At 34.8% G+C, this 17,990-nt stretch overlaps 1 protein-coding gene across 2 annotated transcripts in view; it reads right to left on the reverse strand.

The window, feature by feature from the left end:
- Window positions 1–4,662: 4,662 nt before the first annotated feature.
- Window positions 4,663–17,990, reverse strand: part of IL1RL1 (interleukin 1 receptor like 1) — a 49,161-nt gene continuing 35,833 nt past the window's right edge. For both annotated transcript variants that reach the window (XM_031958808.1, XM_023501248.2), the window contains exons 10-12: window positions 12,575–12,721; window positions 9,774–9,941; window positions 4,663–7,419 (exon numbers count right to left, since the gene is read on the reverse strand). In XM_031958808.1, the coding sequence (XP_031814668.1) occupies window positions 7,070–7,419; window positions 9,774–9,941; window positions 12,575–12,721 (665 nt within the window). In that variant the 3' untranslated portion in view covers window positions 4,663–7,069. The remainder of the gene's footprint in view (window positions 7,420–9,773; window positions 9,942–12,574; window positions 12,722–17,990) is intronic.

Raw genomic sequence — 17,990 nt, forward strand, 5'->3', positions numbered from 1 at the left:
ACAAAAGATTCAGGCAAAACAGGAAAAAAGGAAAGAAAGAAGTCGATAACTTTTCACTGCACACTACAGTGAAAAGTTTGGTGGGGCTGCAAATTCGGAACCCCAGGGAATAAAAGGGTAATCCCTAAAGGTGGAACACCAGACTGAGAGGAGCTGCGAGAAAGGCCTTTCTCCTGAGCTGGGAGAAGAGATGGGCTGTGCGGTGCCTTCTCTTTTTCTCTATGCCTAGACACAAATGAGCAACTCTAACTAGACAGCTCTGCCCACAGTCCGAAGGTATCAAATTTCCTGCCCCCGATTGCCGATAACTAGGCTCCGGTCTAGAAAAGTCGCCCCAACCCAGATGGCTCCCCTGGAAGTCCCCGCCCAGCCAGGGGGTGCGGTGTGCCTCAGCATCCTCTGCATTTCCTTGACGAGTGTCCCCACCTACTCCCCACCTTTACTCCAAAAGAATGGATGGGCTAGGGTGGCGTTTAAGAATCTCTTACCGCTCAAAATCTTCACTTCTTTAAGAGATTCTTAAGCACCGATTTTTTTTTTTTTTTAAATCTTGGTTTGGTTTCGTTATATTTGTTTTGCTTTTGTTTTAAAAGGAAACAGAGTTTTTATTGCAAAACTCAATTGTGAAAGTGAGCTGGAAGAGAGCAGAGGAAGAAGCTTAACAGTTCAAGAGAAGTGGGGCAGACTCTTAAAGACACTGCTGCAGGATTTGTGGAAAGAGCCCTTCTTTCAGGATGAGATTGGATTTCCGGCCTTGGTTCAGCCTAAAGTGGTTTTCAGAAGCGTCATAATTTTACACGCTGTCTTCCAAACACAGCTTTACTTTTTTTTTCTTTTTTGGGTGATGTAAGAAACAAAACATCTTACCAAGAACTCCACTGACTCATTGATGAATGCAGAAAAGATTTATTTTATATTCTTGCAAGAATGGGCGGCTACCGTGAAACCTTAGAAACTCCAAAGGCATCATTTTATTTCCCATCCCTGAAGCACAAGTCCCTCCCCTGATTCCCCTTTAATTGGATTTTGGAGAAGTTATACAACAAGAATCTACCCCTCATTACATAGCCAGTCCCTAGGAGCTTCCATTTTAGAAGGAATTCTTTTCAAATCTCAGGTTACCATCCCTGATTACAAAAGTCAGTCCCTGTCCCCAAACAACTTACATTCTTTTGGGGGAAGATAAACTCCACCTTTATTCCTTGTGGGTTTCACTTTTCTAATTTGTTTCATTTCTCAAGTTTAATTTTCATAACTGTGGAAACCCAAAATGTTCATCCATTCCTCATAGTTTTATAGAGCTTCTAACCTTGGTCGGAGCAAATAGCCATAGCAATCCAGGAATTGAAATACAGGCTGAGTTTTGCAGACAGCTCAGCCTTGGTGTCCTGAGTAAAAAAGAGATCTTTGGAAATGATCATTGAGACTCCAGGCCCATGTAAGGGCTCACAAGGCATTCACACAACATTTGGACAAGAATTTAATGGGATCGATAGGATGTAAGAATTGAAGTAAGTTATAAGCCTTATTCCCATTCAAAGACTGAGATGATATAGGGGCAATTGTGCTTCTTCACTATTAGGGGAAATACTTTTATTTTGTCCATGCCATAAATAAATATTCCATTGCAAAAGCTATATGAAGTGAGTTGATTAAATGAAAAAGGAATACTAGTCAAAAGCCCCTAAAAATGGAGGGATATAGTTATGGTGCATGAATGTTATGAAATATTATTGTTCTATAAGAAACGATCAGCAGGATGATTTCAGAAAGGGCTAGAGAGACTTATATGAATTGATGCTAAGTGAAGTGAGTAGAACCAAGAGAACATTGTATACAGCAACAACAAGATTATACATTGATCAATTCTGATGGACGGGGCTCCTTTCAACAGCAAGGTGATTCAGGTCAATTCCAATGGACTTGTGATGCTGAATGACATTGCAATGCCAGAGAAGCTGAGGCAAGATAGAGATTAGAGAGTTTTGAATATTTTATTTGAAAGGGAGCGATTTACTGGGACCAAATGGATTCATGGTTTGGTCCTAAGGCTGAATGAGACTATCGTCTCCAAGACTTCAGCAGTGAATGTCCCATACAAGATTCTTTTATAGGGTAACAAGAACAATGACATAATGGGAGAAGTACCTGAGATGGGGATGACCTAATGGGGGGAGGTACCTGGATGGGGATGACAATAATAGGGGAGGAATCTAGGATGACATAATGGAGGGAGGTAGTGGAGAGGCTCCTGATATTCTAATGATGTCTAAAATGGTTAAAGACCTTTATTCTATCAAACATTAAGAGGGACTGATTATAGCCTGGTCTTGGGGCAGAGTAACTGAGGTAGAACAATTAGGGAAACTGGGTCAGGACATTATTAAAAGGGAACTGTGGCACAACATCTGCACCCAGAGAGAGGACTGTGGGAACTGAGTGTGGATCACAATATAGTATTTTCACTTTTTTTGTTGTTGTTTGCTTGCTTTTTGTTTCCTTTTTAATTATTCTTCCTTTTTGATCTAATTTTTCTTATGCAGCTTGATAATTGTGGAAATATATAGAAGGATTGCACATGTTTAACATATATTGGATTATTTGCTGCCTAAGGGAGGGATGGAGGGAAAAGAGGAAGAAAAAAATTGGAATATAAGGTTTTGCAAAGGTGAATGTTGAAAACTATATATCTCTCAGATTTTTTTGGGTAGGTCGCATACCACACAAAAATAAAAAAGCTTTAAAAATTGGATGGATACAGTTGCTTAGAGCTTTTGTTGATAGCATTAAAGGTACCCACCAGTCACTCAGGGTGCCCTTCTGGGGTAGTATCCTCTATAATAATAAGAAAGCTTGGACAGAAAAGTTCTGCAGAAAAATAATGAATTGTGTTTGGACATATTAAATTTGATGAACCAATGAGACAACTAGTTTGATATGTTCAAGAGATAGTTGATGATGTGTGACCACAGTTCAGTCAAAAGACAATTGAAAACTTTTTCAAAAAAAATTTTCAAATGAAAAGAAATAAAGATGACAGTTGAATCCATGGTAGCTGATGAGATTACCAAATGAGATATTATAAAGCAAGGACCACCAAATTATAGCCTATCAGTCAAAATCAGCTCACACCTATTTTTGTACAGCCAAAAATTAAGAATGCTTTTAATATTATTAAATAAAATTTTATTGTAACACAACAATACTTATTTATTTGCATATTGTCCATGGCTGTTTTCATGCCATAATAACAGAGTTGTGTAGTTGGAACAGAAACTATGTGTGGTGGCAATGATTATAGCTTGAAGCATAATGCCAGATAGCATTTTATTACTATATCCAATGCATAACCATCATATCAAAACAATAAAGGGAAAGAGAAGATTATCACAATTTTTTAAGTTTCTGACTGAGATCAAAATTTTTCTGAACAAGAATATTACCCTCCATCACAATTATTGAGCATTGAATGGTTTTGGAAATTAACCTTTAGTGCAGGCTTAAGAAAATTTCTTAATGAAAGTCAAACTAAAAGTCCAATTAGTCCAATTAGTCCTTATTAGTCCAATTAGTACTTATATGGTAAAGAGATTTGACAGTTGAATCACAAGTAATGTCAAACTGCTTTATAAACTTTCTATGCTGTCAAAAATTAAAAAGCTGGAAAGTGGTGGTATAAAGGCAGAAATTTGCTCAATCTTTTCCCCAAACCACTCCAAATTTTAAAAAAATAAACAAGTTTTAGAGCATTGGAACACCCAAAAAAGACAGAATAAAACATTTTCCAGTCTAAGACAACTTAGAAGTTCAACAAAAATAGTCTGTGCTTCCAGGGTGGGAGTCCAGCGTGCAGTCCTGTTGAGCCAGCGCAGCCTCAGCCCAGTCCCCAATCTCAGCCCCAGCCCCAGCAGCTGGAACAGGTCTAGTGAACAGCTCTAAATCAGCAACAGTACGGGCAGTGTCTAGACCTCTCAGCCCAGAGACACTAAAGATGACTTAGAACATTAGCAGAAAAGGTTTGTGGAACTACAGTGGGCCTGAGTGGGCAATCCCAGTGCAGACTCTACCATTGTAGCCCCAATCCCAAATCTAGTCCCAGCATCAACAAAGAAGGACTCTATTTATACCATATACTACAAATAGTATATTTGACCCAAGAATAAAAGATTGTACCACTTTAAAAATTAGAGGAAAATTGATAGAGATAATATGACATAACTATGGTTAAATGGTAAATTCTTTGCCATGAAAAAGTAATAAAAGATAAAATAGATATGTTCATTACACCAAATTGAAAGGTTTTTGTATGTACAAAATCAATGCAAGTAATATAAGAAAAGAAGTTCAAGAACAAAATCTTGCCATCAAATATTTCTAATAGGAATATAAAATCCAATAGTTATAAGAGATTAACACAAATATATATGACCAAGAGTCATTCCTCATTGACTAACAATATGAATAAACAATTCTCAAAAAATTTTCAAACAAGTATTTCAAAGCTTGTATCAAATCATAATAATAAGACAAATTCCAACTAACTTATTTCTGAGGCGTCATCTCATAACCAGCAAATTTCAAAAGATAACAAAAATCAATATTGGAAGGGCTATGGGAAGACAGGAATGATAGTAATAAACAATAGTAGATGCAAGACTTGTTTCAACCATTCTGAAAAGCAATTTGGAATTTTACTAAAAAGAAATGTAAAATGTTCATAAGAGTGATTCAAAACTCCTGTTACTAGGTTACTACTCTAAAACTCCTATATACTGAAGTCAAAAACAGGACCTATGCATAAAAATATTCATACTAACTATTTATATGGAAGAAAAAAAACTGGAAACAAAGTATTAGCCATAATTGGAAAATGGCTAAATAAGAATTATATGAACTGACACAGAGTGAAATAAGAAGAACCAGAAAATATCTGTAATAAGTGAAAGTCTAAAATAAATTTATAAAAATACAAATGGAAACATAAACTGGAAACAGTGTTATTATATGAATTAAGCATTGACAAAGAGAGGAAATAAAGGAGAAGGAAGGAAAGGAGAAAGGGGGGAGGAGAGAGAGAGAGATTGAGATTAAGATTAAAGATGCAATAGAGAAATTCATGGCTATTCCCTGAGGTGATGTCAAAATGAGATTAAGGACATTGATTTAATATAAGGAATGCCTTATGAGAAGATATTAATTTTTTTCAGGAAAGTAGAAGATCCTTTCTGAAAAACTATAATTTTCTCATACTACCCGACTTCTTAAACTGCATTTAAAAAAGAAATTGAGTTATACAATGTTAGGGAATCTTTTTTTCTGACAAGGGCCATTTGGTAATTTATAACATCATTCATGGGCCATACATAATTTTCAGTTTGTAGAACTCAAGCAGCAGGAGGTTGTTGTACCTCGCTTTCAATTCATCATTGCCTGCAGTTGTCTTATTGGCCTTATAATAGGCAGAAGGTTAAACATTTCCCACTCCTGAGTTATGAGATTAGTGAAACTATGATAATGTGTGACAACAGGAATAGTTTTATTAAATGGCAGCTAGTTGCTTATGAGATGTGACAAAATTTGGGTGTGGAAGACCCTGTTTGATATAGCATCATCAAAAAAAAAATTTTTTTCTCATTAGTCTGAAAACCATATAACTGAATTAAAATGGATCAGACAATCAATCAGCAAAAGTTTCAGAGGCCCAGTTAATATGAAGATATTTCCTCAAAGCAACTCTGTGAATCTTTTCCCCATTAATACATTAGTAAGAAATTAGTTTTGCAAATTACCTAAGGGGTACCTTGGTTCTGGAGGGGACAAAATACTGAGCAAAGAAATTTCCATGGGAAATATGATATGGACAAAGTCTGAGCGACAGAAGTTGTTTACATCTATTTTTTCATTTGACCCTCAAAAACCCTCTGGAATAGATTGGACAGGTACAGTAATAAGTCTTATATCAATTAAAATTACAGATTCCTAGAATGTTAGACCATCTCAGACGTGCTGCTCAGTAGTTCTGACTCATAGGTTTTTGTTTGTTTTTTAAAGATACTGGAGTGGTTTGCTATTTTTTTCTCTAGCGGATTAAAGCAAACGGATATCAAGTGACTTGCCCAGAGTCACACAGTGAATATCTGAGGCTAGATTCGAATTCAGATCTATCCTGACTCCCGGTCTAATGTCCTATCCATTAAACCACCTCACTATTCAGCATCATCTAGTTCAAAGTTTTTTACTTTTTCTGTGTGTTATGGACTCCTTTGGCTGTTAAATAATACCTATAAACTCCTTCTTAGAATAATGGTTTTAAATGCAAATTTAATCCAAATCTTTAAAACTTGCAAAACTCTTTACAAAAAGTATCTCCTTCCATTGGAATAGCTCCAAAAGCCAAAGAAAATCAATTACATTAAAATTCATGGACCCTCAATTAATAACCCCAGATCTAGTCCAGTTCCTTTTGTAGCTAAAAAAACAAACAAACAAAACAACAACAACAACAACAACAAAAACAAACTTAGATTTAAATTAAAACAGACATCTTATGTGAGGATATTATTTTGAGAGTGAGAAAGGATAGATAAAGAAGTAAGAGTGACAAACTTTAACTACTTCTCAGTTTTCCACAAAAATAGTCTGACTTGGAAGTCTTGAAGCTATGTCTCTTCTCTTCATTGTACCATCCCCATCATACATTGAGAACTGGAAGGGATCTCAGAATCTCTATGATAATCCCCTCACTTTATGGGTGAGGAAACTGAGGCCACATAAAGTATGACAAACGAAAAAAAGAAGGGGGCAGAAGCAGAAAGAAAGTAGGGACCTTTTTGAGCCATTAGCACTGACTAGAAAGTAGGACAGAGGACTTAAAACTATCAGAGGAAGAGTTCTTATTTATTGTCTTTATATCTTTACTTACACTTTTCTATCATCCCCATCCTCTAAATCAAATATCAACTTGCCCTGAAAATAAAAAATAAAAAAATCTAAATTCACATTAGATGCAAAAACAAACTTTTTCTAGTCAACAGGAGCTTGGAAAAGCCAACAATTAATGTCCTGGTCTTCATATGCCACGGTGAAGTGGATCTAAAGATTTGCTTCTTGCTGGCATCAGGTACCGTAGATGCTTCCAGAAGTGGGAATTAAATGACTGTTTGTTGGTTACATGGTCTCCCCTCCATTGAATGGTACCTTGCTGTTTAATAATGTGCTTGAGAGAATCCTGCAGGTCTTTGGTGTCACCAGTTGTCTGCATTTCAATAAGAATCACCTTGGAGTCATTCTGCATCAGAGCACAGTGTAAAGCAATCTCTTGCTCATAAGCAAATTCCTCACCATGCTCTACCTGGGGATTCAATATAATAATTTGCCTGCGGCTCTTCTGTATACATTTTACCATTTCACTAGCTGCATCTGTTAAACAAAGAAAAGAAATTATGTTTCTTGTGCTTCCTTTGCCTATTTGATGGTATGGTTTAAAAAGTTTAAGAGATATAATTTCTGATAATTTAATAAATTTATTAATTGGACTAGGATATTTGTTAACTAAAATGGTCAGTGACCCTCTGAAATACCAGACTCTTCATAGCAGTAGGCTCACAGTTTATATGCCCTTGGGAAAATAGTAGATTCTTCCAAAAGAGTAGCAATCAACTCTGGTTAATAATTATTGAGAAAATTAATTTTATAGTTAGATGTGGGATCCTTCTAAAGAAGGTTTTGAGATATGTGACTTAGATTACCCAAAGCTTGGTCAGAGACATCAATTTCGATATTATCTGTATAACAAAAGAGAAAATCAATGTTTTCTAGACCTGTCTGAGGAAACATAATAAGCAGAATCCATCTGTTAGCCTAAACTTAGAGTTTCTTTTATTGTCTGATCAAATCTTAACCTGGATAAGACATTGCCCTCATTGGTTGATTTCTAGTTGAGGAACCAGAAAGAGGTAAATCTTGGTCATTCTTGTGCTGTTACTGTATACAATGTTTTCTTGCTTCTGCTTAAATATTTGAAATTATCCTGATGTTACATCCATATGCTGTTCTCCACAAGTCTTACTGGGAAGGGACACTAGATGTCACTGTGGATAGAACACTTGCCCTGGAGTCAAGAAGACCTGAGTTTTTGGCCTCAGAAACTTGGTCTCAGATACTAGTTATGTGACCCTAGACAAATCACTTAACCCCTATTGTCAAAGAAAGAAAGAAAGAAAAAGAGAAGGAGAGAGAAAGAAAGAAGGAAGGAAGGAAGGAAGGAAGGAAGAGAGAGAGAGAGAGAGAGAAAGAAAGAAAGAAAGAAAGAAAGAAAGAAAGAAAGAAAGAAAGAGAGAGAGAGAGAGAGAGAGAGAGAGAGAGAAAGAAAGAAAGAAAGAAAGAAAGAAAGAAAGAAAGAAAGAAAGAGAAAAGAAAGAAAGAAAGAAAAAAAGAGAAAAGAAAGAAAGAAAGAAATGAAGGAAGGAAATGGGACTATCCAAATAGGATAACTTTTTATGATAAGTAGGTGACCTTGGGTTCTTGAATGCTGTAGGGCAAGCTGTCCATTAGGTCCTACCAAGCTGAAAAGAAGATTACAAGTGCCAGATGTTGATAGATTATATGCTGTCATCTAAAGATAAGCTTCATAAAGTTTAGATAAAATCATTACCTGAAGAATGGCTGCAGCAACTCATGACACTCTTTACTAAGACCTAGAATTGATAGAATGTAAGCTCCTTGAGGGCAAGGATTATTTCATTTTTGTTTTCATATCTTTAGCACCTAGTACAATACCAAGCACACAGTTGACTAACTGGTTGATTAAAGGAAAAACAATTATGGCCCCAACTCATAGACTGTCTAAATATAAAAGTATCACATGTGGGGTGTTGTGATGACCACATTAGCACCCTGGATACCTTAGAATCAGCCGGAGTCAAGATCAGCAAAAGTCCTTGATCTTTATTCTTTGTGGACAAGAGAGGAATGGCTACAGGAATCTAGCCAGGAGTCACTCTGGTTTTCTTATTCCACTCTTTTTTCCCTCCTCCTCATCTTGCTATACACCAAACAGATCAAGCCCCCACAGAATGGTGGGATGGGCCATTTTCCAAGCAAATGCTAATACAGTATTGTCCAATTGGTAATTAGCTTTAAGTGCTTGCTTATCCAAACCTCAGTGCATGAATTCATGTACCTAAAATCTTAGTGCAGTTTTGTTATTAAAGCTTTATTGTAATTTCTGGCAAACATCATAATAACAGTTTTATATATATATATATATATGTGCATATATATGGTTATTATATATAAGATTTTATATATATACACATGTGATTTTATATATATAAGGGTGTATATGTGTATATATATGTAATGTGTGATTATATATATAAGGGTGTTGGGTATATACCCATAAGGGTTTTATACCCAACTTCCAAGCATCACTTCAAACCTTCACGATAACATTAGAAAATTCTATAACTCTCCTAGTATTTGTGGTAGAAAGAGTAAGGAGCAGAAAAGATTATGTGCATAATCAAGTATTGTCAAAGTTTAAGTTTCCAGAGAGGCTTAACTCTCAGAATTTTCATTACTAATAGAATTTGAAACTTTATGATTTATTAGCTTTGGAAACAAAGTACAGAAGAACTTGTGGGATAGAAATAACCTCTGAGCTCCAGGGACTATCTTGCTCAATTATCCATCATGAGTGAATAAGATGAAATAAGCTCTTATATTTGACAACCTATGAGAATGAAAGTATTGCAACATACTAAAAGTCTTACCTTCTCCAGGCAGAAGGTCTCTTCCATAGATACATAAGCTATATCCACATTTATTTTCAAGAACTTCAGGCAGAATCTGGTGAACAAAATATTCCATAGAATTAACAATCTCAGTCCTTTTTTGGTAGTTTCTGGGATAGATGACATAAGCATCATATATTTTTCCATCTGAAAATAAAAGCAAAGTTCTATCAATGAGCTTAAATGCTTATATGACATATACAAGAATATATAAAATATGTTTTATACTATATAATCATATTTCATATATATATACATAAACATGCATGAAGTTGTTAACAGATATGTTAAAACTGCCAGTTCAGTGAGCTCCACCATATGCCCAATTTTGTTAGGCCTATGGAGAATCCAAAAAAAAAAAGGGGGGGGATAAAGATGTGACTTTGATAATTCAGACAACCAACAAACATTTCAGATTCATAATGATATAATTGAGGATAGAAAAAAGAAACAGCAGCAAAAATTAATATTGATTATATTGATAATTTTGATTATAATATTGATTACTCTTGTTAATAGAAAATGAAAATTGTGGATAAATAAATTCTATAGGGAGTCTTCTTGATCAATAAGATCACATTATCCAATTTTGTAATAGAGTTCATAGAAAGCAATTAAATTTGCTAATGTAAATTTCTACCTTTCTACTTATTTTCCTTCTGGTAGTTATGATTATGAAAAATGCTAAAAATGAGAGAGGAGGAAGCTAACTGGTAATAACCTGAAAACATAATTATTTGCTAAATAAATAGATGAAATGGATGAATCTAACATACATTTAGTTTAATGAATTAACTGTATTTGCTAAGTAGCCCAGTGGATAGAATGATAGAGTACTGAGTCTGATGTCAGGGAAATTCATCTTCCTGAGTTCAACCTTGCTCAGACACTTACTATTTATGTGACCCTAGCTAGGCAAGCCATTTAACTCTGTTTGCCTCAGTTTCTCATCTGTAAAAATGAGTTAGAGCAAGAAATAATCAACTACTCCAGTATCTTCGCCAAGAAAACTACACATGGAGTCACAGAGTCAGACATGAGACTGAATGGGACTGATTGGGTGAAGTTTTCTCAGTATTGAGACTAAGTCACATGATCCCTCTACCCAGAGTGGGGAAGATGAGGTCTTGGGCCTCAGGTTTCAGGAAGTCACATGATCCCTATTCCCAGTCTTGAACCCTGGGTGGTCTTTAAAGCTCAGGCCTTCAAGAAGTGCAGTGACCCACAAGAAGCAGACAACATTGATCAAGGATGGTTATTTCCTTTTGGTCTATCCAGTGAAAAGGCTTGGGTCTTTTGCCTTTTAAATCCTGGACAAGGAGGAGGGTGGCCAGGTTCAGGAGCACAGGGTGGAAGCTGGGATGGCTCCCAGGTGTTTGTCTGGGCCTTTCCCTGCAGGGACTAAATAAATGCTTTCTCTTTGTACCTGAAGATGTCTCCGATTAGTTGATTTGGGAAAGAGGTTCAAGCACCGGTCCCACACAAGACTGACTGCACAAGACTGCACAACAACAATGAAGGGGGCACAACAACAAAGATCAATTGTAGGAATTGGGGTATGTTTAGTTTAAAGAAAAACAGACTGCAAAGGGATAGGATTTCTGTCCTTAAATACTTGAAAGACTATGGCATAAAAATAGGATACAATTTGTTCTATTTGATAAAGAAAGAGAATCAATGAGAAAATTGTTGAGAGAGATTTTAGCTTACATAAGGAAAAACTTCACAATAATTGCAGTTATCCAAAAGTAAAATGTATTATGAAAAACCAAGAATGTCATTCTAGGAGCTGAATTTTATCCTGTAGGCTTGAAGTGGTGTTTTGTTTGTTTGTTTGGTGGTGTGGGGGTGGGAATTGTTTGAAAATAGATTGTCTCTTAGGTCCTTTCCAACTCAGATATGGTGAATTTCTAAATGAGTGTTATAGCTAGAATTTGCATAGTCTGGAGGCTTTTGAAGTATTTTTTGTATATTATTTAATTTGATCCTCGCAACAGTTTTGTACAGTAAATACTATTATTGTCTTCATTTTATAAACGAGGAAACCAAGACAAAGAGAAGTTAAGTGATGTCAGAGTCATTTTAGCCAGTATATGTATTGTGGGATTTGAAATCAGGTCTTCTTGATTCCAAGTCTAACTTCTATCCTCTACTCCATTGAGTTGCAAATGGGTATGTATGCTTATACACTCATATGTGTGGACATATATAAAATCACTGTTAACAGATACATTAAATCTGTCAGTTTACTGAGCTCTGTTAACTCACTGACCTCTGTTCACATTTGGGTGACAAACACCCAAAGAGAATCAGTATTCATTTTTAATCTCATGTTTTGTTAATATTAAAACTAACTAGTATTTATATAAGTTTCAAGGCACACAAAGCATTTTAAACATATTTTCTTGTTTTATCTTCACAACAACCCTGGGAGGTTAATTACAAACATTAATGTTTCACAATTTCTCAAATAGCTCTAAAATTGGGCCAGTTTCTGCAAATAAGAGCCTCAGTAGCAAATAAAAAAACAACATAATTGCAAAACAGATCAAAGTTTTGGATAATAATTTCAGCTTGGCTATTGACCTCTGAGTGTAGCTCAGCTTCAGTTATTGGCAGTATATTCGTGATTTAAAATATTAATAATATACTATTTTAATTGACTTAATAAAGGAGCCATAGAGTAAGAATCTGAAAATAATATGTATGACATCTATGAAATATGTAACATCTATGAAAATTTCTAAAAAAAAAAGAAAGATTTTAAATTTAATACTTACCATCCCTGGATTTATAAGGTCTAGCTACCTCTCGCCACAGCAGTATAAAATCAATCCAGAATATTTTTAATATTACTGTTAATGTAATAATTAGGATTAACAAAGTACTAAATCCTGCAAGCATGTAGTAGGTGCTTCGTTGATCAGCTATTATGAAAAAATAATGAGAAAAGAAGAGAAAAAATAATGAGAAGGAAGAAAAAAATGTAATTATCATTAAAGCAAGGTAGGATGAATAGCGTCATATTAAAAAAAAAATTTTTTTTCTACCAAAAGTTGGTTTTCACTTGCAATCACATATTTGTTGTCTATTCAGAATTTTCATGGCCTATATTGGTGTCAGTCGTTAACAATATATTTAGCACTATATACAAGATCATTTAGGCACTGACAAGAGCAGAAACTGCAAAGAAATACAAGAAAAGTCCCTAATGTCGAGACAATTAGCATCTATATGATACGGTAAAATAGCTCCATACAAAAAAGGTAACAAATTTAACAAAAATAAGTATGCAATGGAAGCCAAACATGTAAATAAATCTTTGACTCTGGATACTCTCTTTGTCCCATAATCCTATCTAATCTCTCTTCTGAATGTTTCTCTTTCCCCCTTTTTGATCCACTGTTCATTTTAGTTTGGACTCTTATCACCTTATATATAGACTATGGCAGCAATCTCCAAATTAGAGACATTCAAAAGTAAGAGAGCTTATTCTTATCTGAAAAAGAGAAGTAATTAGTTATTTATTTAGATAAGATAGATAATGGAGATATAAATATTACATTAACTGCTTATTAAGTGAGAGGCACTGTATGCAGAGATAGAGATATAAATATACTCAAGCAAAACTGCCCCTCTATTCAAGTAATATATCCTAATTGAGGAAGACAAAAACAATAGAGATCTAAGCCAACAACAGCTTAGGTGTGGAGTAAAGAAGAAATCCAAAGAGTTTAGCCCAGGTGAGAGTTCTTAAAATGGAATGGTCTCATGATAGAAATTATCAATCAGGATAGCAGGACCTCAGGGTGGAAGATTTTTCACTGGGGTAAGAAAACAAGCTAAGTGGTGCAGTGATACTTGGCATGGAGTCAGAAAGAATTCTGACTTCCTGAGACCAAATCTTCCCAAGTTCAAATTTGGCCTCAAACATTTACTGACTGTGTCATCTTGGGTAAGTCACTTAAACCTGTTTGCTTCAGTTCCTGATCTGTAAAATGGGCTGGAGAAGGAAATGGCAAACCATTCCAATGTCTTTACCAAGAAAACCTCAAATAGTGTCACAAAAAGCCAGGCACTATTGAAACAACTCAATAACAACAACAAAGAGACAAAAAAGCAGAGGGAAAAAAAATGGAAAGTGAATTCGGGGAGTCCAAAATGTTCAGGAAAAGTTTATAAGGATAATGGCATTTTATAACTTAGTTTGTAACTTAGTTTGGCAACAGTGAAGGTTTTCTTTGCAAAAATAAGTTTAGAAAAGTAGGATATGGTCAGATTATGAAGGACCAGGAATGCCAGGCTAAGCATTCATCCTCTAAATTGTCATTGATGTTTGATTTGTTTTTTTCTTAGGAGTTTTTGGTTATTTTGGTTTGTTGCTTGCTTTTTGAGCCAGGGGAGTAATTAATAGAAAGAAGTAAGAACGCATTAACCAAAGAACGATTAGTTCATTAATTATTATGACACTGTTCAAAATAAATTTTTAATCAAAAACCAAAAGATATATTTTCAAATATTACTTAATGATTCTGATGAGACATACAAAGTTCATCTTATTACTTATTCCTAATTAAACCTCTTAACAAATGATAATTAATATTTGAGTCCATTTTCTTCTGCATTTGATTCTCTTCCAAGTGTCTTAGGTCATTGTTTTTAAGATTGGTATAAACAATTCAACATTACTTGACAGGGATTACGTTGGCGATAATATTCAAGATGGACTGGAGTCCAAGCTAACATTTTAAATTGGTTCAGGCACTTTGAGTGTTGCATAGAAAAGAAACTTGAAAGAAAAAGTAGAGGTATAAAAGACAAAAAGGGAAAAGGCATAGGAATAAGCAATGGTATATAAGTGGAAAAATATAGAGATTGTTTCAGGTTGGCTGGAAAAATTAGTGCATGGAGAATAATAATATGAGATAGGTAGGATGATGTCAAATTCTGGAGGTTTTTGAATGTCAGTAAGCAAAAAGAAGTTACTGAAGATTTTTGAGGAGTGAAGTGGCATGACAGGAAGGAAAGAAGAAAGAAAAGAAGGAAAGAATGAAAAAAAGGAAAGAGGAAGGAAAGAAGGGAGGAAGGAAGAAATAAAGGAGGGAAGAAGGGAGTAAGGGAAGAAAGGATGGAGAATGGAAAGGAGGAAGGAAGGAAAGAAGAGAGGGAGGGAGGGAGGAAGGAAGAAAGGAAGGAAGGAAAGAAGGGAGGAAGAAGAAAGAGTCAAAAATGACTCCAGATATGATTCATGGTCCAATGACCTATTCCAGGCTTCAATCTTACCTCTTTCTTTTTCTTTTTCTTTTTCTTTTTTTTTTTTTTGATTTTTAAAAATTTTTATTATTTTTTAAAATTATAGTTTTCTATTTACAAGTTCTATGCACGGGTAATTTTTCAGCATTGACAATTGCAAAACCTTTTGTTCCAAACTTTTCCCCTCCTTCCCCCAACCCCTTCCCTCAGATGGCAAGTTAATCAATGCATGTTAAATATGTTAAAATATAAGTTAAATACAATATATGTATACATGTCCAAACAGTTATTTTGCTGTACAAAAAGAATTAGACTTTGAAATAGTGTACAATTAACCTGTGAAGGAAATCAAGAAGGATTGGGAATTCTATGTAGTGGCTCATAATCATCTCCCAGAGTTCTTTCGCTGGGTGAAGCTGGTTCAGTTCATTACTGCTCTATTGGAACTGATTTGGTTCATCTCATTACTGAGGATGGTCAGATCCATCAGAATTGATCATCATATAGTATTGTTGTTGAAGTATATAATGATCTTCTGGTCCTGCTCATTTCACTCAGTATCACTTCATTCTTACCCCTTTCTTAAAAGATATTAGTTGCTATTTAGTATTTATTGTATTAGATATTGAATGGAATAAACAGGATATCCTCAAATTCAAATCAAGTGATTAAACTAAGAAATCTTATCAGCCCTCCATAATGAAAATGGGGAAGATGATAGTTAAGTGATAGTGACTGTCATGCTCAGGTTATGTGTAAAAATTTTCCTATTGGAAAAACTACAACACAGAAATAGCAGGATTACTCTTCAGAGGTCACCTCTCTCTACCATAACCAAGTTGCCTCTCACACTGGTTGTGTGACTCTAGACAAGTCACTTATCCTCTCTGTACCTCAGGCATTTCTCTAAAATTACATATGGCAGAGAAAGCATTGTCTCCATCCATTCTTCATTGAGAGCTCTCGACTTTAGAGGATCAAACACATGAATCACAAGTTACATTGTGCTTCTTCCTCACAAGTCCTCCAATGAAATTAAAATGTAATTGAGAAATATTTAACAAAATAAATAAAAAACAATAGAACACAATTTGTGGTTTTCAGAATAAATGTGGTTCAACAAAATAAATAATAGAACACAATTTGTGGCTTTCTAAGTCAATATGCAGCCTCCAGGGATACTTATTTACTTTCTTTGTAATTATTTAGTATCTCCCCTTTCTTCTTCAGTCTTACTCTACTGTCTTACATCAAGGAAATTATAGGTTCAGACCAAAACAAACAAACAAACAAACGAATGAATAGATCAAAAAATGAAGGCCTACCATATTAGGAAGAAATTTGTTGGAAAATATTTTGTTTCATATTTTCAAATAAAATTCATACCATATTACCATGCTAAAACCTGATAAAGGAGAGCAAAATCCTATAGAGGCTATTAATAATCAATAATTTATTTTTCTAATTTGCATGAAATATTAATTCCACTAAAAAATAAGTAAATTATTAAGCCATACATAATAACAATAAGAAGTATGAAAATATCATAGTACTTACATATAATAATATAAATGTACACAAAGAATTAAGAAATAGGCATCCTGAGATAGTGGAAAGAGAACTGTCCTAAGACTCAGAAAGAACTGGGTTTAATTCCAATCTCTAACACATAGTTGTGTAATTCTAATCAAACAATTTAACTTCTCAGTGTATCAGGAAACTATCCAGTATTTTAAAGTATATTACAAATGTTGATTTACATTGGTAGAATTTCCTCAGGAAGAGTTCCTGTTGGAATCTTTACAAAGTGTTAAGCCATTGGAGTTGATTTAATCTTAGAAAGTTATTTTGGGCCAGAACTTGAACTAGGTACTAAGTACAACTGATGGAAACAATGCTTGTGTTCACACCTTTAGAGAGCTCTAAGAACTCAATGGAGTTCACAGTTTGGGAGATTCAGGGTCTAGAAAGAGATATCTGAATTCACACCTTCCTTAGGACCAGAGAGCACTCTGGGAGATAACCCAGAATCCCTCTCCCTCCAGAAGGTGGAGTTAACCTTTGGGAGATCACATAAATATAGGGAGCTTTTGAAGCTTGAAGTTACTTCTTCTGGTGGAACTGACTGGAGGTACAGAGAGATTCATTGCATCTTCCAACTTGGTGCTGGCTGGAGGCTGAAGAAAGCAGAGGCAGAAGCCAAGGACAAAGCTGCAAGAGCTCAAGCAGAGAGATAGGCCTCAACTAACTGGGCTAATTTGGAAGGAGAAATAAACATTAACATTTTTATCACCTGGCTGAGATTTTGGAGTAATTATTTATTTCAACTGAGACTAAGGCTGCCTACAAGAAAACCACCACAAGTTCCCTTTGCCAAAGAAATTTTGGGTTTGGATCCATCTCTCCCTCCGCCATCCCTTGTCTAAGTATATGATCTATATAGTTAGCATAAATTGAATCTAATAAAGATAAATATCATTCACTGATTTGGGTAATTTAATTCAATAAACATTTTTTGTTCTAATTCAATAAATATTTTTTGTTCCCACTAACCAAAAAACTATTAGGCACAACTATATCCTAAACAGACCATTTAATAGATTTTAATTCAATAAGGTCATAATTTTAGAGTTATTAAGAACTTTCAAGGTCATTTAATTGAACCTCCCCCACCCCCATTTTATAGATAAGTAAGCTAGTGACAAAATGATTTGCTCACATGTAGAGAACTAACAATTGAGCTGGGATTCAAATCCAGATCTTTTGACTCTTGCATCAGAAATTTTTCTATCATAAAATGAGTACTTCACCTATTACTTTCTGAAGTTGAACAAAAACATGGATCTTTCACTTCTTTGATCATAAAGTGTTTTCATTAAAATCATATGCTAATATTATAGGACATAAATCCAAAATAGACCTCGGAAGTTATCATTTTTTTCA

This window comes from Sarcophilus harrisii, chromosome 3 (genome assembly GCF_902635505.1).
Source record: "Sarcophilus harrisii chromosome 3, mSarHar1.11, whole genome shotgun sequence".
Classification (NCBI taxonomy): domain Eukaryota; kingdom Metazoa; phylum Chordata; class Mammalia; order Dasyuromorphia; family Dasyuridae; genus Sarcophilus; species Sarcophilus harrisii.